At 37.0% G+C, this 24,344-nt stretch overlaps 2 protein-coding genes across 5 annotated transcripts in view; one reads left to right on the top strand and one right to left on the bottom strand.

Annotated features, from left to right (window-relative positions):
• The window catches only part of tmem63c (transmembrane protein 63C), a 40,032-nt gene extending 31,166 nt beyond the window's left edge, over positions 1-8,866 (top strand). For all 4 annotated transcript variants that reach the window (XM_028001185.1, XM_028001186.1, XM_028001187.1 and 1 more), the window contains 10 exons: positions 2,306-2,459; positions 2,540-2,646; positions 3,223-3,309; positions 3,432-3,497; positions 4,286-4,448; positions 4,542-4,647; positions 6,328-6,495; positions 6,585-6,697; positions 6,772-6,846; positions 7,351-8,866. In XM_028001185.1, the coding sequence (XP_027856986.1) occupies positions 2,306-2,459; positions 2,540-2,646; positions 3,223-3,309; positions 3,432-3,497; positions 4,286-4,448; positions 4,542-4,647; positions 6,328-6,495; positions 6,585-6,697; positions 6,772-6,846; positions 7,351-7,581 (1,270 nt within the window). In that variant the 3' untranslated portion in view covers positions 7,582-8,866. The remainder of the gene's footprint in view (positions 1-2,305; positions 2,460-2,539; positions 2,647-3,222; positions 3,310-3,431; positions 3,498-4,285; positions 4,449-4,541; positions 4,648-6,327; positions 6,496-6,584; positions 6,698-6,771; positions 6,847-7,350) is intronic.
• A 6,874-nt stretch (positions 8,867-15,740) lies between these two features.
• On the bottom strand, positions 15,741-22,885 carry ngb (neuroglobin). Its single transcript, XM_028000417.1, has 5 exons — positions 22,437-22,885; positions 22,142-22,244; positions 21,673-21,781; positions 21,469-21,588; positions 15,741-19,098 (listed from the first exon to the last, which is right to left on the bottom strand). The coding sequence occupies exons 2-5, from the start codon at positions 22,240-22,242 to the stop codon at positions 18,946-18,948; spliced, it is 483 nt and encodes a 160-aa protein (XP_027856218.1). The 5' UTR covers positions 22,243-22,244; positions 22,437-22,885; the 3' UTR covers positions 15,741-18,945.
• Positions 22,886-24,344: the final 1,459 nt, after the last annotated feature.

Genomic DNA, 24,344 nt, shown 5'->3' with positions numbered 1-24,344 from the left:
GTTGGTAGTGTCCACCTGTGTGTGTAAATCAATCTTGGTATAAATACAGCTCTTCAGAAAAGAGTTCATATGTGTTTTAGTGAAGAAACAGCATCACGAGAATAAAAGAACACCACAGGCAAATCACAGAGAAAGCTGTGTAGAAAATTAAAGCAGAGTTGGGTAATAAAACTAAATCTGAAGCTTTAAACATCTGTTAGAGAATGCTGTTCAACCCATTATCTGAAAATTGCAACCTTACCACATGGATATCCACCTAAAATGGCTAAATTGAGCAGTAAATAGAGAAGTAACCAAAAATGCTTCAGTGATCCACAACTCGGGTAGAATAATCTCCTGACAACTCTATAAAACTGACTTTGCATTTAAAAGCCACAGTAGAAAGAAAGCTATAAGAAATCCCACTTGCGCTAAATTTAAACTTTGTAGACCAGTGGTCCCCAACCTTTTTAGTACCGCAGACCGGTCAAGACTTCGCAAATTTGCTGTGTCTGGGAGGGTAGGGGAGGTGCGTGACACCGATGCTGTTGCTGCTGTTTCTAAATCATTCTACTGCTTGTTGGCACTCAAGACGTAACCGACAGAATCCGGTTAAAGGAAAATAAAAGATCCTCAATACTCGATACATAAAACGGAAGTATTTAATTATTTCTTGCACGGCCCGATACCAATTGGTCCACGGACCGGTACGGGTCCGCAGCCCGGGGGTTAGGGACCACTGTTGTAGACTACATGCAAAATCATATGTGTAGCAGAAAACTAAGTCAGTACCTCAACTTGAACACACTATTCATATCATAAAAGATGTTGCTGGCAGCATCATGTGGTAATAGACTTCTTCAGCAAGGCTAGGCCACTTGGTCAGGATTATTCAGTAGATGGATGGAGCTAAATGTATGGCAATCCTGTAAGAAAACCTGTTAGAGGTTGCAAGAGATTTAAGTCTGTGGGTTGGAGGCTCATTTTCCACAAGGACAACTTGAAACGTCCAAATTCAATCCAACTGAGTGTGATCTACAGTATTTTCCAAAAACTGCAGTCTTTACTTAGTTGATACATTCCCACAAAAACATTTGTAGCTCTGAAGGGGCAAAAAAAAAAAAATTCATGGAGTGACTGAAAGTGGCTGAATATAAATGCACACCCCACTTTTTGTGTGACCTTGTCAGTGTTGCTCTTACAAAACCAAAAAGAAAATGTTTTTGATTACAAACGCAATACGAAATGGTCATTTTAGGAGTTTTTCTGTAAATTCTTATGCAAAATCTGCTTTTAATATCAAACTATCTATCTATCTTTCTTAATCTTCTATATTTATATAAACGGCTCACCTCATTCTACATTTTTTCTTTTGTAATAGTTGATTCATTTTGTTCTAAATTTGAAACTAGAAATAAATGTGTGCTTCATTTTGATAAGAGTTCATAATAAAACATTTTGCATATAGAAAATCAGTTTTAGGCAAGTTTTATCTTCTAGCAGCAGGGGCAGTCGTGGCTTTTTGAATGGAAAACATGGTTGGCCTCTGGTCTGTGACATAAAATCCTAATCAAATGCACTGACATTTTTGATATTGTTATGTCAGATAAAATGCAAACAAAAAAGTAAACTGGAGGTCAAAAAGATTTAATTTCAGCTCTTGGTAGAACACAGAGCTGCCAGCATCCCACATCAATATTACCATAATCTGCACCACAAAGGTTTACAAATCACACTTTATCCTTTTATCTGCCTTCATCTGTTCTCTGTAACCTTTTTTATTGTGTGCAACTCTCAGCGCATGGCAGTGTAGTCGTCATGCATCGTTCTTTTATACGGTTCTCACTGGGACAGTACGAACCGTATAAACCCTTCACGACATAAACTCAGTCGCAGCACAGCAGATGTCCAACCTGCATGTCTTCTCACTGTGGGAAGAAACTGGAGCACTCAAAGGAAAACCACAACAACACAGTTCTTAAGTCTAACACCTAATTTTCAGTGTCTCTCTCACGCAATTTGGAGACATTACCCCATAATCAGGCCTGACATTTTTGGCATATTTGGGACTCTGGGAAAGAAAAGTGAATCATCTGAAATGCGATCATCTCCGCTGCCAGTCTTTGGATTTGGAAAACTGTCTTTTTAGATGCACAGTCATGAAGATGATCTAAAGAGGTGGTAAATATAATGTCTGTGAATGTGACAGGACCAATGCTGAGCTGTGCTTCCAAAACATCTTTGAAATTAAGCTGGTTATTTAGGAACAGAGTCGACATTTCTGCTCTTTCTCTCAAACTAAAGCTCTACATCTTTACATCTCCAGGGAAAACCTGGCTGTCTGCGGCTCTCGCTGGTGGCTGCGATGCGTCCTCCTTAACATCCTCCTCTTTCTGCTGCTCTTCTTCTTCACCACTCCTGCCATCATTGTGAACACCATGGACAAGTTCAACGTCACGCAGCCCGTGGAAAGTTTGAGGGTCGGTGTTTTAAAGTACTTCAGAGCTTTGCTTCAGACTTCTTGGATCATGTTGAATAACCACGCTCGTCTCCTTCGCAGAGCCCGATCATCACCCAGTTCTTTCCAACCTTCCTGCTCTGGGTCTTCTCAGTACTCCTGCCTTTCATCGTCTATTACTCTGCCTTCTTCGAGTCCCACTGGACAAGGTACTCACCCTGCTCTCAACTTTCTTTTTCTCCTCTTCTAAATTGGACTTTCTGCTCCTTGTCTTCTTCCAACAGGCCCTTCATCTGTATCTGCTTGTTCTTTCAACTCCTTTCATTTATTATTTATCTTTCTTTTACCCTCTTGGATTTTTTTTCTACTCTCTCCCTCCTTTTCACTGTCACTCTGCCTGCACTGTTATTCTGGGCAGGTTGTCATAGAGATCTTCATGAGAGAATAATGAGATGCACTGTAGTCGCCATGCGCCATTTTTATTTTTTTTTTCCGTGCACGGGGACTCGCTGAAAGAGGAGCAGAACAACCGCGTGTTGGAAGAAAACCTTCATGCTGCACCTATGAGCACCGTTTCTTTACATAACCGCCCACACAAACGTTTGTGTGCAGGCGTGATATGTGAAGGAGCGAATGCAAATCAACTGTTTACTGGAGGGAAAAGTGCAGAATGAATCTACCAGAATTATAACATGTAGACAGAGCTGAATGTACATTTCTAAATGTATTCATCATTTATGCTTTTTATTTTTTTTGACTCATTGTACACTGGTGTAATGTCTCAGATCGGTTGAGAACCAAGTGACGATGCACAAGTGTTTTTTGCTGCTGGTCTTCATGGTGATCATCCTCCCCTCACTTGGTCTGTCCAGGTAAAATTCCAACAAAAAGCACAAGTTTATCTATTTGGTTTTTTTGTTGTTTTTTTAGAAATCTTTCACTATATCACATGTTTTATGTCTGCTTATGTCCTGATTTCATACATTTCTTGCAGTCTTGACCTCTTCTTCACTTGGTTGTTTGACATCAACTTTCTGGATGAGAAAGAGATCAAATTCCAGTGAGGCTCCTTTTTTTAATTCAAATTTAAAGAATAAACTGAAGTGTCTTGAAAAAGTATTAACATTCACTGAACCTTTTTATATTTTGTCACATTGCATCCATAAACCTGAGAGTACATTCATGGGATTTTGCCTGACTGACTGGCACAAGGTAGTGGATAATTGTGAAATGGAGGGTAAAGATTGTCGGTTTTCAACATTATGGAATGCATTTATAATCAGTTCCCTGAGTCGATACTTTGTAAAGTCATAATTACCTTTAAGTGTTTTGGGGTATGACTCTGTCAGCTTTACACATTTAAAGTTTTTTTTTTTTTCCTTTATTTAATCAGGTAAACCCCGTTGAGATCTAGACCTCATTTTCAAGAGGGACAGTTATTTTATTTATTTATTTTCAAAATGGCTCAAATCAGTTTGAGCTATCAGTGCGATTGAATCGACAGCATCTCTGAACATAAATTTTTAATCCCAGTCATAAATGCTTAATTTAATTTAGCTCTGAACTTTGACTTGACCATTTTAAAACATGAATATGCTTTTATCTGAATCATCCCAGTACAGTTCTGGTTGTACGGTTAAGGCTGACGGCATGCTAGAAGGCACAGAGACCCTGGAAATATTTAGACTCCTACTCCTACGTATTTTACCATTACACACTCCCTTGTTAGTTTATGACATAAAAACCCAATAAAACCAGTGTAATGTAAGGTGGAAATGTTTTAGTGGTATTAATACTTTAGTAAGGCATTGTTTTAAAACAGCTTTTGTCTTTTTGTTTTTTTAATAGGTGCGTGTTTCTTCCTGACAACGGTGCGTTCTTTGTAAATTATGTCATCACATCGAGTCTTATCGGAACATCTATGGAGTTGCTTCGAATCCCGGCGCTCACAGTGTACGCACTGCGCCTCTGCTTTGCCAAATCCCAGGCTGAGCGGATACACCTGAAGAGGGTTAGCGGAAGTATTTTTTTAGTTTTAGTGTAAACGTTTGTTTGTAAATATATCATATAAAATCTACTGACCTCAGCTTTTTTATATTTGCAGAGTCAAGCGTACGAGTTCCAGTTTGGCCTGGAGTATGCCTGGACAATGTGTATCTTTGCTGTCAGCATGACCTACAGCATCACGTGTCCCATCATTACACCCTTTGGTGAGTGACATGCAATTACCCTCTTGTATCATCATCTAACCCTCTTTTCTCAGCAGTTTCAGTTCCTCCATCCTCCCTCTTAGTCAGTGTGTATATGCAGGCCTCCCCTAACACACCCTGTGTGAATATGCTGCTGTAGTCCCAGACACCCAGACACAGTGAGCTGCAAGCCAGACGCCCACTACACTCCAGTGTCAGCCCAGAACTCACCAAGCCTCTATTTACTTCTGCTGTCCGATCCAACTGCTTTTTTAGACTAAACTTTGCTTTTGCAGAAGCTATACAGTACATGCCATTTTACAAAAACTGTTAAATGCACAGATGAAGCACTTGTGCAGAAATATTGGTTTTCCAGGAACCAGACATTTTTTTCTACCTTTTTTGCTAGTCTTGGCTTTCTAGATGTCTTTCTAAGCTCATCTGGAAAATTAAATTGTTTAATGAGCCATTTAACACAGAAATGTGAAAAATCTAGAGTTAGAAAGGTTCCTAAACTAACTGAACGAGTCATCTTCACAGAAACATCTTGAGTTGCAGTGTATGGTACTTTGTTGAAGTATTTATAGTCCTTGTTGTTTTTTTACATCTACAAATTTACTGACTTTACTGTATTTTGTTGGGAGTTTATGTAACGGTTCACAAAACCTAAATAAAATGAATGAAATGCAGTATTCATACTCCTTTACTCTGATCCGAAATAGAGAAAATCCAGTGCAACCAGCTTTCTTTACAAGTCACTAATAGTCCGAAATAAAATTATTCATAGAAAATATTATTTGTTTATTAAAAAAGTCGAAATTTTCATGCCTAAACAATCAATAAAATAAGTCTGTATTGATATTATAGCAATCAAACCCTTAATTAGTGATGAGCTCTCAGTCTTTGAGGTTGGCTTCCTTGCAATGACCCTAATCTGGCTGGGCCGGTATAAAATGCAAAATATCTAAGAAGTGAACTAGTTGCTGTCAGAAGCAACATAGTGGTGAAATCAAAGTTTACCTTGGATACTAAATGTGTCATGAGTATGAGTAAATCTGGACTTAACTCGTGTGTAGCGTATTATTACTTTATTAACCTTTTTATATTTATTAAATTATATAGTTTTTAGTTATTTTAATATTGTTTTCAAATATTTGCTTTATATATTTTCTTTGTTTATTTTTTATTATATCCTGCTCTTATCTGAATAGATTGTGGACAGGTTATATATGTTTTTTCCTATTTGCAGTTACTAACTGCTTTTGATGCCTTGTTCAAGGATCTTTGTTTTAACCGTTTTTGTATAGTTTGTTTTGCTTTTCCTCAGTTTGTGGACCTGTGGATATGTAGTGTCAGCTGTGGATTGAGAATCTATATTTAGTTGGGCTCAAGTGAATAATGACAAAGAAATAAATATTGAATCAGTTGATGTTGAAAGTATATTGTAACAAACTGTTCAAACTAATTTACTTCCTTATTCAAGCAACATTCAAGTTTAATATGCATGTTTCTTTCTTCATACATGCCTTTTTTTTACTTTGTCAAAATTTGTTCATATAAATTAATGTGAATCTTGTAAAATTTTAGCTAGCTATTCATTTCGTAATTCTCCTTTTTACAACAAGATGGAACGACAACATCCACTTTGTTTTTTGCAAAATGAGATAACCTGGTGTAATTCCACCTCACTTGTCCTTCCAGGTCTGCTCTACGTGATTTTGAAGCACATGGTCGATCGGTACAACATCTACTACGCTTACGTTCCCACCAAGCTCAACCAGAAGATCCACAGAGCGGCGACCAGTCAGGTCATCGTGGCTCCAATCCTCGGCATGTTCTGGCTGCTCTTCTTCTCCGTGCTCAGATTAGGTGCTTTCTTTTTTAAGTTTAACCTTCTCTATCAAACAATTGTTAAGGTACATTGAAGTAATTCCTGTTTTTGTTCTGGACTTTCACAGGTCCAATACATCCCATCACCTTGTTTACATTAGCATCGCTCATCTGCTGTATTGCCTGCTGTCTTTTCCGTATATGGCTTCGGAAAACTCCAGACAAATCAACAAGCTACCAGGTCTGCCTTGATTTAGTGACTGCATAAGAAGTATTTTTGAGCTCTTTATCTTTTTTTTTTCTTTTTTTTTTCAGATGTCTGATCAGCCAGCTGCAGAGACGTTCCCTGATGCAGACCGGAGCACAGTGACGTCAACCACCACCTCCAGTGTAGAACACTTCATTTGTTTTTAATGTTACATGACATGTGATGTTTTAAAATAATTATTACAGGAACAGATGTTAGACCTTAGATGTCAACACCCTGCAAAAAATAGTCATGGTCCATAAATATTTTCACAATTTATTGCAACAAACAGAGTGTTTTATGGCACTAGTGGCACAAATATGGCACAGTTGTAAAGTTTTAACTTTTTTTTTTTAACAGCTAAAAGTGTGTATATTTGGAATTAAGTAGGAAGGTGGTTCTACTTAATTTGTAGAACCACCTTTTACTACAACTACATCTGCCATTCTGCTTTGTAAAATCAATTATATGAGACTCTGTGAACATTTTCAACTTTAACCATGTGTTAATTTTGTGTGGTGAAAATGTAGATGCACTGCAAATAAAATGAAGGCTAAGATCAGGTTGTGAAAACTTTTGAATCACCGATGAATTTGTGCACATATTCATAATCTTTGTGCTGTTTTTTTTGTTTTTTTCTCCCTCAGTTATTTGTTGCATCTGTGTTGCTGGAGCCGGAGCTGGCTTTAACTCCGATGCCTTCTCCAGCTCACCATGGCTACGGCGCCATGGCCAGCTCCCAGAGTTCAGGTCACGGACCGGTGGCGGGAGCAGAGGCCGAAGAGGAACACACCCAAAGTCATGAGACTGAGCTCAGAGAACCTGCAGATCTCTGCTGCTCCAGCCCGCTCATGGACAGCCCCACAGGCTACCAGTGACTGCAGCTCCCACTTAAACTAATTCCCATGTGTCCTGTAGTGGTAGAGCGCAGATTATTCAACACTGCATCTTCACCACTGACCTTGGAATTCTAATTTAACCGCGTCAGACACTGAGATGAGATAGATCTTTTGTGAGGGCATGAAGAATCTAAAACAAAAGCAGAATTATTTAAAACAGAGCATTCAAAAAGAAAACAGCTAGCCAAAACTTTGTCCAAACCTGCTTTGTACACACGTTAAGATCAAGCTAATGTACAAATAACTTAAAAAAACGAAACAACCTGATTCCGCCTCCTACGGTTCATTTGCAAGTTAAAAAGGTTGAAAGAAGCAGGCTTGGAGATAATATCAGACAGACACGCTCCTTGCTGTGCAACTGGAACACGAGTGGAGTTGAAAGTTCCCACCGCAGTGGGTGGTGTGAGCAGGCTTGCCCCGGCAGACTGACAGAGCGGTACGGCCATGGGTGATATGTGCTTCCTCTGTGAGGCTGAGGCTGAGGGTAGCGAGTTGTGAAGCCATCTGCCGTGAGAGCGCAGACAGACGGAGGGCAGAGTGGCGCTCTCAGATGGACTGTAGTATATGTACAGTCTCGTCATAGAGGCAGAAACAGCCCAAGGCTTATTGTAATTTATCTCAACATGAGGTTGCTATTTTTGCTACTGTATTTTGGTGCTGTTCATGTAAAAGCTTCATCCTGAAAGGTGGTGGGTACCTGGCTTCCCCTTCTTGATTAAAAAAATACTTCTTCTGTTTAAACTGTGTACTTACTCAAGTAGTTTTTTATTCTTTCACTTTCTTGCAGAGTTTGGGATCAAATTGTGACTTCCCAGTTAATTTGAATATCATGAAAAAAGTTATTTGGTAAAACTTTATTTACCATAAAACTGACATTAGACAGTCATAAACATGACATAGCACCTGTCATGAACATGAATGACTCTTCATAAATGTTTATGTAAATAATGACACTTTAATGCAAAACTCCATTAAAACTTGCATTTAAAAGTCAGCTTTGCATTAAAACTGGAACACGAAGTGTCATTATTTACCGAATGACACTTCGTGACAACAGTCGTAAACATTTATGAAGTCATTCATGTTCTTGACAGGTGTTGTATCATGTTTATGACAGTCTTGTGTAGGTCTTATGCACACCTTTTCCAGTAAAGAGTTATTGTTAATATTTCAGTAACACTAGTATATTGATACATTATACAAAAACCTTTACATTTCTAGTGTTTAGGTTATTTTGATGAATAAAATTGTACTATTTAAGACATCTTTGTGTAGTGATTCATAAAGTACAAACTTTATGAGCTGCAGATTTCAATCAATGTTTGTCCAGGTTTCTGCTTGCGACAGTTCATCCTTCCACAACACTTTCCACTGATATCTTTTGGTTTTTCATCCTATGTGAATTTTTGTGTATAGAATGAATGAGTTTCACTTTTTGGTACCAATAACGAAAAGCTAAATTTTTCAATGTTCTAATTTAAAGGAATGCACCTGGCATTTAAAGGGATAAATACAAATTGCATTTGGGTGAGATTAATCCAAAGGTTTATTTATTTATGTATTTTTGCTTGTTTTTGTTGCCCCTTTGTTGTCCTCATAATGCATTAATTCATTATGAGCGATGAATGGTGGTTTCGTATATTTTACGCGGCCTTGTATGATAGACAATCAAGAAAACTAGACCAGCTCTTATCCACAAAAGAGGTGATGTTCTGCACAAGGCTATTTCCTGGAGGCGAAATGAGCAAAATACAGCAGCTTCTACATTCATTGTCTCCCCAGGTAAAGCCTTTTACTGAAGTCAAACACTGAAAAATTACACTTAGTACACTTAGTCTGGTGAAAAAAATTCTACGTTAAGATTTTTTTTCTTCATTTTTTGTAAATAACATCAGTAATATCCCAACTTATCTCACCTAAAAATCCACCTAAAATAAATGAAACTGAAGCATTTTGTTATTCAGGGGATTTTGTATTTATTCTACCACATAGAATTATGTCCAAAACTTGTTTGCAAGGCATTCCAGGAAAAAAAAAATCTGTCTATCATCACAAACACAAATGGGTGGAGTTTTGAGTGCAGGTGGTGAAATATTACCAATATCAAAAACATCAATTATTAAAAATAAATAAGTGTACTGAAAATGTTTCTAAAACTTCTGAGATCATACTACTGCATGTTTTATTTTGTTTGAGGTTTTTTTTCCCACTTTTTAACCTGGGGTGACAGTAAATGTGAAGGGTGCTGAATTTCACAGAAAACATTTATAAACAAAATCAATCTGTTCTGCTACTAATTGCTTTGTGTTGTATGAATATAAGCTAATGCAAAAACTGCAAAACTCAATCATTTCCATGAGAATTTATTCATGTGAAATGTCTGAATTCTACCCATTTCTACAAATTGTGCTCACAAATGCCAGATGCAAAGGTTTTCAGAAGAAAACGATTTCATCACCTCTGAAGCTCTCAGATCGGTTTGTTTGTCTAAACCTGTTTCTTCAATACCTCTGTGGTACAATTACTTTGTGTCATGCTCCAAATACAAGCAGTAAAATTTCAACCCATCCATGTTGTTCTATGCTTTCATTTGCACAGACTTTCTGGCAGACATCTACATTTTATTGCAGATGCCTGCAGTAAAATTCAGATTGGGATAGATGACACAATCTTAATACCTAAATTAATTTCTGCCCCCCTTTTTTGTTTGGCCTTGTCTCACTTTTTTCTTTTGTTTATTCAAACCGTGTAAAAAGAAAAATAAGTCATTAAAAACACTTGGATAAACATCAGTCAAGGTCTGGTTAAGAGAAACTGCTATATTTTTTTTCATCAAAGAATTGACCACTTATTGAAATATTTTTATGGAGTCTTGATTTTATTTATCTTTCCAGATAAAAAAAAAACTTGTTTATTTTTATCATAGAGATCCTAACATCTTAAGCCAAAGTCTTTTTCAGATACAGTACTCTCAAAGTATTTATACTCACTTAAGTTTTTCATATTTTGTCACGACAACCACAAAATTCAACATCTTTCAGTGAGAGTTTATGTGATAGATCAACTCAAGGTTGTGCATAGCTGTGGTTTTCAAACCTTTATGTGACTTAAAAACTTGAAAACTTTGTCAAGTATTTGTATCAGTGCCTAATATTATGTAAAATCACCTTTTGGTGCAATTACAGCAGCAGCAAGTCTTGGGATCTCTTTACCAGGTCTAGAGACTAAAAAACTTGCCCGAAATAGGTGCAGCCCAGTCAGATTGGATGGAGAGCGTCCAATCTGACGCTCTCCAGATTGGCAAGACTTTCCAAGTGAGATGTAAACTATGTCATTCTAGCTATTACTGTATATTTTACTTTACTTTCATTTTACTTTTTGTTTGTGAAAAATGTCAAAATTGTTTAGATTTTTGTGCTGATCTATCACATCAAATCCCAGATTTTGTCATAAAATGTGACTATAAAGTGATATAATGTAAAAAAAACAAAAAAAAAACTAAAGTTTAGCCATATGTTGGAAACTTCCTACATATTTGATTGATTTAGCAGAACTATTGTTTATCAATTTAACTCTTGTTGCTGAGTGATTTAGCTCAAAATCCATTTTGCCATCTGCTCAGTTGCATGACAACATAAGACAATTTTAGGTGAAAACTACAGTAAAATCATAACGTATTATTAACATAAAATAAAATCTATTCCATTCTAGTTTATGAGTAGTCTACTTATGGCTCCTCAGTTGCTTAATGGGGGAACATAAGAGGTGGAAGTCGAATCAGTGCGGAGAGTGATGAAGAAGAAGCTGTCTGGAGAAAACATCAAAAGGCACATCTTTAAAATTTTTGTCTCCAGTCTTGTGGGTTTTCATGTAAAAGACAGTTTCACCGATCATTAAACTTCCTCTCCATCAGCAAAAACTAAATCATATAAATCAGGATATTCTTAGCTCTTATGCTGACTATTTTCATGCTTAACTAGCTTCATTAAATTCTTAAATGCCAGCTTATAGGAACTTTGCTCTTCAAGGTTTATTAGTTTTCCAGACATTCCTGCTTCGTTTTAGCATTACATATATCAAGAGTACATTATCTAAAATTTGTGTGAGCAAGCACTAAAAGATCTAGATGGATTGATAGTGCTGTATCTAAAATAAAAAATTATTTACTTCAATTAATTCATGATATTGTTCCATGGATTCCTGCTACTGACCTTTAGTGTGGTTTGTGGGTAAAGGGTGAGGTAGCCATGTGGTAAATAAAAGTGTATGGGGTATATGGTTATTTTGCAATACTCCTTTAAAAAGTGTTTAAATTTGGAAAAAATCTCGATTTACTGCAGAGACTTAAATGACCAGCAGTTAAGCGTTAAATAACTTTAACATCGAAGAGCTGGAAAAACATGACCATGTCTGCAAGAAATAGGTTTAAATCATCAGATTGTATTTTACAATCTAACCTCATTCTGTTGTCTTAATTGGTTCTGAAACATGTTTAAAAATAACAGTCTGTGGTTCTAATGTAGTGCTAAGGAGAAAGTCTTCTGTAAAATGTTGCTTTATTGGGTTTTTTTCAGTGCTGGTGGTGGGAATTGTGCTACATAATACAGCTTGTACTTTTCCTGGAACTAGAGGTCGCTTTCGCAGAAATCTCCAGGCACTTTCAGAAAATTAAAGAAATCTTATCAAGAACTGTAACTTACTGTACTTGGTCTTATTGGTTTCTTTGCCAGAACTTGTTAAAAATTATTCTGTATGATGTGGCAACATATGAATCCTTCCAGGAACTCATCACATAGTTGCTGAGACATTTATTTAACAAAGTACTTTCAAAAAACTTTTAAAAAACTGAAAACTTTTATTACAAGTTTCATGTTTGGAGATCTTACCAGATGTTTTAAAATGGAATACACTTTTAGGGTATTTTTTAAGTCATGAAATCAAGAAACATTATTTTTTGTGCAGCTTGATTGGTCGTATATGATTAAATTATTTGTTCCATTTTTCCTCAAAAATGTATACCTCTACATAGGTAGATGGATATATTAAATAAATCTCCCCACAGTTTAGGATCCCGAGAGGTAAAGTCTTGCATACAAAACTTAGTAATGACCATATAGAAAATAATATTTGTATATCTTTAGTGTTTTGTTTTTTCTACACAAAATTCTGTGTAACCTAATTTAGTGAATGTGTTAGCTTGATTTGCTAACAGTAGTTAGCCTGATCATTGACAATATCAATTAGTGAATCCCTCTGGTTTTCAAATTTAGAAGTGGACCATTGTTAAGCCAACAATAATTATTCTTAACTGTCATCATCATCCACTTCAATGCCTCTCAAAATTTTCTCAACTGAGCATTTCTCTTGAATAATCTTTATTTATTAGATTATTTCTACCTAGTAGATAAATTCCTACCAGCATCTGAAATGCATCTAAATGCCAGTGAAGTCACAGAGAGTACCAAAAGTTTTACCAGTTTCAGAACCATTATAATAGAAGAAAACATGCATTGACTGTTATCACCATGTGAAGCAGGTAAGAACTGAGAGACTGATTATAAATGGAAGCATATATTAGCTTCTTGTTTGCTGCAATGTGTGTGTCTGCATACAAACTATCCTTGGGGCATTCCTCTGTTCATGTCACTGGAGCCTGAGACCACATCAGAGTTCAGACAGGAAAGCTAACAGCCACTGATTGCATCTGCACCACAAAGGATTGCTAATAATGTTTATTCTCTTTATTGAATTCTAAATGACATGGAGAAATTTTTCTGCAGTAAAAAGTGAGGCTTGAGGAGGATTATCCATTCATATGCACTACACTAGGTTATGAAAGAAGAAAAAGAAAAGTCGCTGACATTTCCCCTGTCACCCGTGGCAACTGCTGAGAGCATACCACTCAGTGAAAGGTGAATTCCTTTGGGAGCGTTGTCTGCTGCCTGCCTCTCCCCTGCCCAGATGCTCAGAATAGAAAATGTCTCTGCCTCCTGCTGCAAGCATACCGTCACTCCCATATGAGTTAGTTTCCGCATTTTAACCAGAAGACACACAACACCTCAGGGAGGAGTGTGTTTAAGATTGCTTTACTGTAAAAATATCTACGACCTCATGCACAAAAGAGCTCCAACGGCATAATGGTCTTCCTCTCTGAGACAGCTCAGTCCATGTGAGCTTCTTGTTTTCATAGTTTTTTTTATCTTATAATATTTTAGATAACTCAATTAGTCAAGTCTTTTAAGTGATGTTAATTAAATTATAATGTATTAATTATTAATATTATGCAATGTTAAGTAATAATTAAGAGTTAACTAAGTTATAATTGCAAGACAGCTGAGTCATAGTTACAAACAACAAGCCACAGTTATTGTTATGAAACATTTTTCAATTACAGGATAATAATGAGACACTAAGTCATTTACAAGACTTGTATTCATAGTTATAGAATAGCTATGTAATAACTATATCAAATGTAATATTTAAAACACAGTCAAGTTAGATCTAAGAGACATCTAAGTCATGACTATGATGTCTTTCATTACAAATAAATTAGTCATAATCAAAAGACAAAAGGCAGAATAATAGATGTCATAACTTTGACAAACTAATAAATAACAATGACTAATTCATATTTATGAGATGCTGATTCAGAATAAAAATCTGAATAGCTATAAATGCTCATAGCATACAACCATTAAGTATAAATAGAGCAAACTTAGGGGAAATAAAATGAGGATAAAGGAACAATATTTGCAGACATTTTTTCCTGTACAATGTGGCTGTGCAAAAATGCTTATTTTGTTTAGCTGAATACTAACCCTGTAAGGTGTTCAATGAGTTCATCAGAGACAGTCTGGGGAAAGTAACCGTCACTGCGGCAGCTTGTTTTTGCATATAGCGCTCTACAGTATAGCACCGATCTGGAAGTAAAAGTTTAAACAGTTTGTGACCAGGATGTGTGGGATCTGCAGAGATGTTTGCTGCCCTTTTCCTGCAGGCCTGACAATTCATTAGATAACTACATCATAATTACAAAGCAACTAATTTATACTTAAAAGATGCCTAATCTTACAATGAGACTAAGTTAGCCTGTAAACTCTGATCAAATTTGTATAAAGGGGCAGCAGAGTCTGCACTTTTTACGGAAGCTAAATATTTTTAGTGTAAACAGAAGAATCATGAGACTCTTTTATTGAACATGTCTTAACTTTTTCTATGGCATGCATGGCGTCTCCTGCCTGGCACGTTTGTGTTGATGTCCCAAAGTTCTGGACAGCATCATAGAAAACTTATCAACTTAAAACAGGATGCAAAGCCACCACCCTCACCATGGTATGATGTAGTCTGAGTGATTGACTGAGCATGACTTTGCTTTCTTCCTTACACAAGCACACATATAAGGCCATCACATTAACAGTTGCCATGACAACATTCAATGCCCCTCGAATCTAAAAACCCATTGCAGACTTTCTAAAAATAATCTGCGTTGTCTCTTCTCAGACTCCTCTCCAGACGACAGACCTTGATACACAACAAGGTAAGGCTGAAGAACTGTCAGACGTGAATAATTCATGTTTTTTATGTTTGAGGTAATTTATTTAATTAGCAAATCTAAGGATCAAGTATGTGTCAAGCCCAAAACAAAGTCAACCTTTGAGGTTTTTCTTTTTATGTGCTTTGAACTGAGGCAACTGGCATCGAGAAGACGCTCATTGAGACAGAGGGATCCTGTGTTCACTGCAGGGAGACAGATTAAGGCCATGTCAAATGCCCCTTCGACAGCAGAACAGACAGCCAAGTCATGGATGTGACTTTTACAGAGATCCAACCAAACTGTGCATGACAGAAATGATCCATGTGTATTAAGATAACTTGCCATCCTATCTCTGCTTTACTATTGCATGACTTACTTACAGAGAGACTGATATTCTGACATTCTGAAAATGTTCTCGATGTGACATTGTGCAGCTGCATGAATAAGTGGGCTGACATGCCTGAAGTCGTTCTAATCTCTGAAAGCAAGGATTAAGAACTAATTGGCACTTGGATCTTATGTAACTATCTGATGTGCTGTCGGTGGGAAGAGAATAAAGCATTGTGTGATTGATTCAGGTTTAGATCAAAAAGAAAAGACATCATTAAGCTGTGAAATGCCCACAGATCACTTTATTTAGTTGTAAGTAAACACATAACATGTCCTCCTGAAAAGTTCAGGATAGAATTTACTTTACAAAGAGTGTGTACCTTTATTAACTCTGATAATAGTAACAATGTGTGTTTTTGGTCAAAAGATAACTAGGTGAAGTCATCACAGTTCAATAGCAGCTGATTATGATGAGGTAGACAGTGACACACCCAATATATACACATAACTAAACTTAATAAAACAGTTGACATGTCTGTAAGGTTGGCTAAAAATGCTTAAGGTAAGAAAAAAAAGACGGCCTACTAAGAAAAGACTTACTATAAATGCAACACCTTCAGAGCCAGCTTATACACGTTACAACTGTGCTGGAGAAAATACAGACTGAACAGACTATGTATGGTTTAGACTGTTCAACTGGTTTGCGATAATAATTGCACATTTTTGTTTTGTTTTTGTTACTTTGAGTTAGAGAAACCACATTAAAAATTGTAAATTTGCCACCAATTAGTGTAGGGATCATTAACTACAAACCGAAAGATAAAATATCAAAAGAACAGTGCATGACCTTCCTTCTGAGGGAATAAAAATAATGCTCTTTCAAAACCATAATAATTCAGATTATATAAAAATAAACTTTATAAATAAAAAGCAATAATAACCACATGTCAGCAGCTTGGATTTACAGTTGAATGGTGGTATTTTTCATACTTGGCCCACTTGTTAGGATGCTTGGCATTCTTATTGTAACGGTAAATAACAGCTGTGGGTGATACATACAGTGTTAGAGCTGATAATGCAGTGATATGCACATATTGGATAACTGAGAGCAGACAGTTTATTTGTATTACTGTGGTCTGTGATAATACCATAATTTTCTTCCTAACTGATGAAAATACTCATGGGCTGGTTGCCAATTTCAAGGTATGCTCAGGTTTTAAAAAGTTAAAGTTTAAAAATATTCTGTCATGCTGTTTCTTTAATTAGAGCCAGAGTGACTTGTGTTTTTTCTGGTTGTATGGAGCACTGAGTACTGCAGCCTGTTGCTGTCCACTGCTGGTCAGCAGGCTGATAAAGGGCTTCTGTTGCTCAGGACACAGACTAATTTGAATGTTTCCAAGTCTTTCTAGTTACTGGTACCAAAGTTTGAGAACATTATGGTGCTAAAACACTAAACTTTGCTGTTGTACTGTTCTTTAGGTTTAAAATACTTCAAGTATTGAATAATGTGGTATTATCCCTCTCCCACTTCTTTTTCTGCACTGTTGGCTGAAATGTGGTCACTGCAACTTTCTTTATTGGCTTACAAAAACTCTAAATTGTCTGATTGGAAAAAGTTAGGTTGTGTCGTGAAAACTGAAGAAACGGCACCTATTATTGTTGTAACACTGTTATTTAAGGGAGTTGTGTTAAACAGCTGGCTGATAATAACCCAAATGTTATTGGCTGGTTATATATGTGTTATTCTACAAAGAGCAGAATGACAATGTGCAGTAAGCACACAGTATTATTCAAACCACTGGCAGATTTAAACTTTGAAAAATTTTCTTCTAAATGGAGTTTCGATGTGTTTCGGATAGAAAATCTGTGAAGGAACTAAAAATTCAAGAAAGATTGAAGACAATAAGTTAGTCTAGCTATATTCTTTATTAAAATGTAAATATTTTTTTTTTAAATAATACATTTTTTATTATGTCTTATCTTTTTTTGAAAATGCCTCTTGTCTTTTCCAATCAGAAACAAACTACATCTAAATCTGAAATTTGAGGAGATCATGCTATCTGATTTTATTTAAAATTATATGATTTTAAGGTGCAGTCGTGCTATTATTACTTTATCAAACTATGAGACTTTCATATCGGTCCAAACCCACTTTTGGGAGCTAAGGAGCACGACCCCTCACTCCTATAAAGGTAATGGTGTTTAAGAATTTAGCAGATGTTGACTTTATATTTCTACTTGGATCTAGAGATACAAAAAACCAATAAAGTAATGTCTTAGCTTTAATGATCAGTATGTTAGACTATTTTATCAACAAAAAATGTGTAAATATGTCGCATTTTGATCATGTAACACATCTTTGTGAGTTGTTCTCTTTTAATAAATGTATGAAGATCTCATACAAACCCATGCCTAGTTAAGTCTCACTTTCATAGAGAAAAGTTACATTGGAGTAATATGATAATTCTTCATTTGGTGTGACAACAATGCAATTAATAAGCACTAGTAAGAAAAGCAACTGTAATAAATACCTTTATACTTAATAAAAACAGCAAAGAAACAAAGATGTTGAAATTGTTCCAACATGTCCTTTACTAAACACTAAAGTTCACATAACAGTCTAAAATGTAGGGTTTAACAGTCATCAGACTACTGAAACACTCAAAACCTCGATCTGAGGAGAGCATCAAAAACTACGTTGAGTAAGGTGTGAACCAACACCCTAACAGTCATTGATCACTGAAGAAAGCTTTGAGTAAAGTTAACAGTTCTTGTCCGTAGCCACTGATAAACATTTAGTAAACTTGATTCGCTTTAGTTGCTATAAACTCAGATAAAACATCATATAACAAAATGGCCATGTGTAATAAAAACTAAAAAAAATCCAGGAGAGACACATACACACAGAGTTATGACTAAAGTGATCTGATTTTCTCCTGTAAAATCACATTTTAAGTATCACTGTGTTCCAGATGGATACAGAGCTGCCTTCGCTGGCCACAGTAACAGTCACAGTTTGAATAGTGTGCGATGTCTAGATATAATAATATATTTATATTTATATATATATATATATTTCACATGTGTGCAACTCTCTTAAGATACAACATAAAGACCACTATAGTCACTGTTATTTAGTAAATATATCAAAGCCAGTATATACAAAGAAACTTACAGTGATCTTCAATGCTCTCAGCTTTCAGGTCCAGACTTAAAGGACCCACGCCGTCTGATTCTCACAGCTGTACATCAGCGTCGACTGGAAGCTAAACATCCACAGCAAAGAAAATAAACTCTGCAATCGGTCGGTCTAATTTTAAAGTGTAACTACACCATACATTTGCCATGTTATACAAACCAGCTCACAGAGCACATGTACAGCAGCCAAAGACACGATGCTGCACAGTTACACAACCTTGTTCCATGGCAACCGTGTTGATGGTTTGACAGCAACTGCTCAGCAGCTCCCGCTGTGCGCCTCAGTCGGCCTTGTCCTCGCCGTTCTTGGCCCATCCTCGGCTCATTACCGCTACCACGATGGTGTACATGTTGAGCCAGGCTTGGCGCAGCGGCGCCGTGTACGCCTGGCCAAGACTGCACTGCAGCATGTAGAGAAGTGACTCTCCTACCACCTGCAGAAGTAAGGAAAAACTACTTAAATGTTACCCCTTCAGCAAATATAAGAAACAGTTGTTGATGATTAAGGGGAAATTTTAACTATACCAACTTGGGAAACCATGTTACCTAATGAATTACCCACATCTCTTCTTAAATTCATTTTTACCAACTACAACCATGGTTGATTAATGCCATCCTTGCAGAATTATGAAATCCTTTAAATAGAGTCTGTCTGACAACATAAAGTAGGCTGACAATTCTCAAAAGACAATACATCATGCTACAATCAAAAGTAACCGTCTTTAAATATCAGTCAGTTTAGAAAGAGTTGCAGAGACATCTCTAAGGCAGGCAGACAAACCACTGAAGCGTGTAACTTACTGGCAACACGCTAAAAAAATACATTGTTACTTAAAAGTTTTTGTTCTAGGATTTCAGCGGTATTTTGCAAAACTGCAATAGAAACAATTGTTTCTTATCATGAGTCACGTGATCAACAACCAGATGTTACTGGTGCCATAAAAGATGAAAGAGACGACAGGAAGTGGTAGGAGGAGGATGGCGCGGCACATTTTTTAATAACATTGAATGAACAATGTTATTAATATGTGATTTTAGCTGCATTTGTTGTTTAGTGGAAACACCGCAATTGCGAAATTGTTTTTGTAACATTAGCAGAATATCAACAAAATTTGTGCATATTTCTAATGGAAACGCTGCTACTGAGAAACTTCATGGACAAATGGAAAACAGTGGTGAATCTTCCCAAGAGAGGACAGCCTACCAAAATTGCTACCAAAAGAATACCATCGACTCATCCAGGAGGTCACAAGATACTTAAAACTATATTTAAAGCCCTGCTGAGCACAAAAAACGCAAAAGTTCTTCTCACATTGGCCCACCAAAACAAACCTATCTTGCTGATTCTCAAGACTTTCAATAAAATATTGTGTGAACCGACAAGATTAAACAGAAATAAAATAAATCCCATCCCAACAAAATTAACAGCAATTCAGAGAAAGAACATCTTACAGGAGTCATTGATGGTACTGATGGATCATACATTCTGCTTTCAACTGGGAAATCCTAAAGGAGAATATAAAACCCTCAGTTTGTAAACTGAAACCCAAGAGCATGAGGGTTAAAGATCCGAAGCAGACTTATAAGACTGCCTCTGAATGGCTCCAAATAAAAAATGCTTTAAAGTGGCATAGTCAAAATGCAGCATTAAATCTAACTGAGATGCAGTGGTTTCATATTGGACATATTCATTTTTAAAACTCCAATCTAGCTGAATTAGATCAATTCTGCAAAGAAGAGTAGGCCTACATTTCTTCACTGTGATGTACAAAACTTGCTGACAAGCACTTTTATCTGTTGAGGGAAGTTCATTTTTCACATTGAAATGGGTTGTGAAATATGGTAGAAGTGAGTGTTTTCAACATCGAGCTCATTATGCAACATTAGGCAACCTTAGAAATAGAAAATTAAGACTTATCCTAGTCTACACCAATTATAATTTTAGGTATGCATATGGACATGTTGGCAACCAGCTTCTCCATATGGTATGCCTAAAAAATATCAAGGCAGGACCAAAAAAAAAAAAAAGATAAATATGTATTTGGCAATTTGATGTACTCATCAGAAACCAATAAGTAAAACCAAACTAATGTTTATCTGACATCTTAAGGAGGAAAATCCAGACATCCCTCTACCTGAGGCCCTTCCAGGCCTAAAGATAAATACAGGGTCTACCCTGGGGTATCAGAAAATCAAAAACAATGGGTGAGAAGAAATAAAAATTGTATTTGGTCTACTTTTCAAGAAGAAAATAATTGGAAAAATATGAGAGAATTGAAAAGCTGATTTTTTAAATTTTCTTAGGCACACAATTTTGTGATTGTAGGAGGCGCTGGTTCTTTTGTTCAACTCAAAGTCATATTTGTTTCACTGTAAAATGAATAGAAGAACAAGATATCAAATTATATTAACATACTAATAATTTTGTGAGTTTGAAAAAGGTCAAGGATAAAATAAGTTAACTTTTTGTTACATGTAAATTTGATGTGGAAACAAACTCACTAACCCACTTTGTATCTACATATGTGTCGTTATGTTGCATTGCTTGTGCCAGTTGAGAAGTGAAGTAGGTCAGAGCTGAAACCAAATTTAAATTTCTTCTCATCTAAAAAAAAGAAAGGGGGGCTTGCATTTCACATTAATAATTTGTATTTTAAAACAAGACATCTAAAACTACTATTTTTTTTTTGTTTGTTTTTTCAAAAATAGTTTCTGTGAAAAAAAACACTTTCAAAATCATGCAGGGATCTTATTGAAGCAGGGTACAGCTTTTTCTGATTTGCACATGTATGTGTTAATCTTACAGTAAATGACTGTGTGCTGACTCCCACTGCCTGATGCTTCCTCCCAAGATTAAGCAGAAAGTCCTCCAAAGAGTGGAGATCATCCAGGTGGCTCACTGCTGCATCAATCACCAGCATCACCTGAGGTGAAAGGGGGGAAGCATGCAAGGCAGCAATTAAAACTGTACTTTGAAATGTCTCTGGATTATGTGGGTGTGGGCTCACCTTGGTGACATGGTCCAGGAACTCGGGGCTGGAGAGACAGTCTTGTTTGGAATCACAGTTTGTGCTGTAGTGGAAAAGGTTGAGCAGCGCAGGGTCCAGCTCAAACAATCTGCCACAGACAAATACCACACAGTTCTATAAGTGCACTCATCCACATGGCATTGATTCAGAAATATATGCAGACAAAAAAAAAATCAGTTCCCCCTGTTAGCGTCTGATTTGCAGCTGTCTAAATTGTGGATTAGTCTGTCGCCAAGCAACAAGTCAAGCCTCTGGTCCCTGTCTGTATGGGAAAGAGAGCAGCAAATCTTCTCTTACTCTTTCTGTATACCTGTATTACATATTCTATTAAGAAACCGAACATTTAAAGGATTAACCTGCATAAGAATCCCTCAGAAAACAACCAGATTATTCTCCTCCGACTGTAATTACAGCAACCTGCTCAGACGCTGATTTTGCAGAACATTACCTTGAGAACATGATGACACCATGAGGAACTTTGTTCTTGCCCAGGCTCTCCCAGCTGCCTCGTATCAGCTCCTTATCTTTCACTGACAGCTCTCCCATCATCCCTGCAAGCACAAGACACTGTCTTCTGGTGGGCGAACACATAACTCTTCCAAAAATAATTTAGAAAAAGACATCATATTTTTGAGAATCAACAACAACAAAACTTCTGCTATCCCACCTGGAAACATGAGCAGCAACCTGCTAATCATGTTGGACTTAAGGAAACCTCTGCAGGAGAAATGACCATACTGTACCTTTTTGAGGTCAGTCGTCTCTCTGAAGTTCTGCTGCAGCCGGGCTCTGGGGAATGACTGTTTCTGTGACTGTGAGTGAGTGATTATGGTGCAGGCTGCAGGCTGACACTCAAGTCCACTTGCTCTCTCTTTCCCCGACCCACGGTGCAGTCAGGAAGGCAAGTTCTGCCACACTCTTATCTGTCACACCGCCTGCTATCTCTCTCCCCTCGTCGTTTGCCTCCTGATATGCTCTCTCTCCAGCACTGGGGATGCTATTCATGCCACTGAAGGAGAAAAAGAGGGATCGCTCTCTTCAGCTCCAGAGAGGCTGCAGCAAACCACAGCTCCTCCTGCAGGTGAACCAAGGTCTAAAGTACACAGAGAGCCTATATGCACAACAACTGCCCCACTGGATTTTTACATTATAATCAAGAGAATACATTAAACAAGACATTATGAAGAAAAGCAAAACAACCAGAAGAACACAGTGGGAGCCTCTTTTAACTTGACAATTGCTGGTTTATAGGCGGGAAAATCTATTTGAGGCCTTCATCTTCCATTCTGAGATGTATCCTCAGCTGCCTACCTTTGCCACCCGTGCTTTCACAAAATTAAATGTGTGGGAATTTAAATGGCTACAATAATAAACATCTTGAACGCACCACCTTGGTGAAATTATATTGTTCATCTACTACACAGAACCACTCCTCAAACAGCCATGATCATAACATTCTGTGGCCACGCGTGCAGCCTCTCATTAATCTAAATGAGATGTGTTTGTTTCCTCTCACAGTCTCCAAACACAAGTTTAAAGGCTGCAGTTTGCTCAAATAAATGTCCCTCCCTCTACTCCAGCACTTTTGACCGATGCAGATCCCTTCCTAGGTATTATCTAACAGGTTGGGGAGAGAGAGGATTTTTCTTTTTTGCTGTGCAGCAGGAAATTGGAGGTGCACAGCTTTCCCCGGAGGGACCACAAGGCAGAGTGAGGAAGGATGCGGGGTTCCCATGACAACCTGACAGGATGGAGTCCTTGAAGCTTCATCATGTAATACTTGAGATTTCAAAGAAGGGACACTGTGATCATTTAACATCACTATATATTTGTGTGTTGTGGATCATTGAACCTTGATGGAGCTGTCAATGAAAGCAAAAGAAAATCTAGGACGGAGTTTTCCAATATATTTAGTCTGTGTAAACATTTTTGGGCTGCATAAAAGCGATTATGTGACAGAGAAAGGGAGCAATATATTTGTCACTTTGTTCAAATTCAGAAGTTTACTTACAGTTCCTTAGTATTTGTTAGAATTACTTCGGTAAATGGTTTGAATAGGGTATATCCTTCCTCAACCTTTTCACCATAGTTTGCAGGAGGTTTCGCCCATTTCTCCCGACAAAGTTGGTATAACTGAGTCAGGTTTGTAGGCTGTTTCACTCACCCGCATCTTTTCATCTCTGCCCACAATTTTGTTTATCGGGGTTTTGCGATTGTTAATTCAAAAGCATTACAGTTGTTGTCCTTCAGGCACTGTAACTTATTTTTACTCAAGCTTTAACTTCATACCAAATGTTTTAAGATATTTGTTCAATAATCTCACAAAATGATGTTGCCACACCTTAATTTACAGATGGTAAAGCGTTCTCAAGTTTGCTTGTTTTCCTCTTATTCCTTCAACTGTAGTGTTGATTATTGTAGGCAAACATTTCAGTTTCAGTCTCATAAGAGCACAGGACATGTCACATAAAATTATGGTTTGTGTCCCTTTGCGCAGTAATGTGGCTTTTTTTAATGCTACTTGTGTAGCAATGGCTTCTTCCCTGTTAAGTGGCATGTCTCTCCACTTCTACCAGCTTCAGAGAGAATCTTGTTTTTGTTTTGGGTTTATACCCACATTTCACACCAAGACATGGTCGTCTGGGAAACAG

This window comes from Xiphophorus couchianus, chromosome 19 (assembly GCF_001444195.1).
Source record: "Xiphophorus couchianus chromosome 19, X_couchianus-1.0, whole genome shotgun sequence".
Lineage (NCBI taxonomy): Eukaryota > Metazoa > Chordata > Actinopteri > Cyprinodontiformes > Poeciliidae > Xiphophorus > Xiphophorus couchianus.
The sequence above is the reverse complement of the archived record's forward strand: the minus strand, read 5'-3'. Positions and strand labels throughout refer to the sequence as shown.

What these genes read in the sequence shown, in the direction of transcription:
- ngb (XM_028000417.1), bottom strand. Translation starts at nt 22,242, where the DNA reads ATGATGGGAGAGCTGTCAGTGAAAGATAAGGAGCTGATACGAGGCAGC. An exon ending in TCCTGGACCATGTCACCAAG is followed by an intron (nt 21,589 to 21,672) that starts GTGAGCCCACAC and finishes CTTTCACCTCAG; the next exon opens with GTGATGCTGGTGATTGATGC. An exon ending in TCAGCACACAGTCATTTACT is followed by an intron (nt 19,099 to 21,468) that starts GTAAGATTAACA and finishes TTACTTCTGCAG; the next exon opens with GTGGTAGGAGAGTCACTTCT.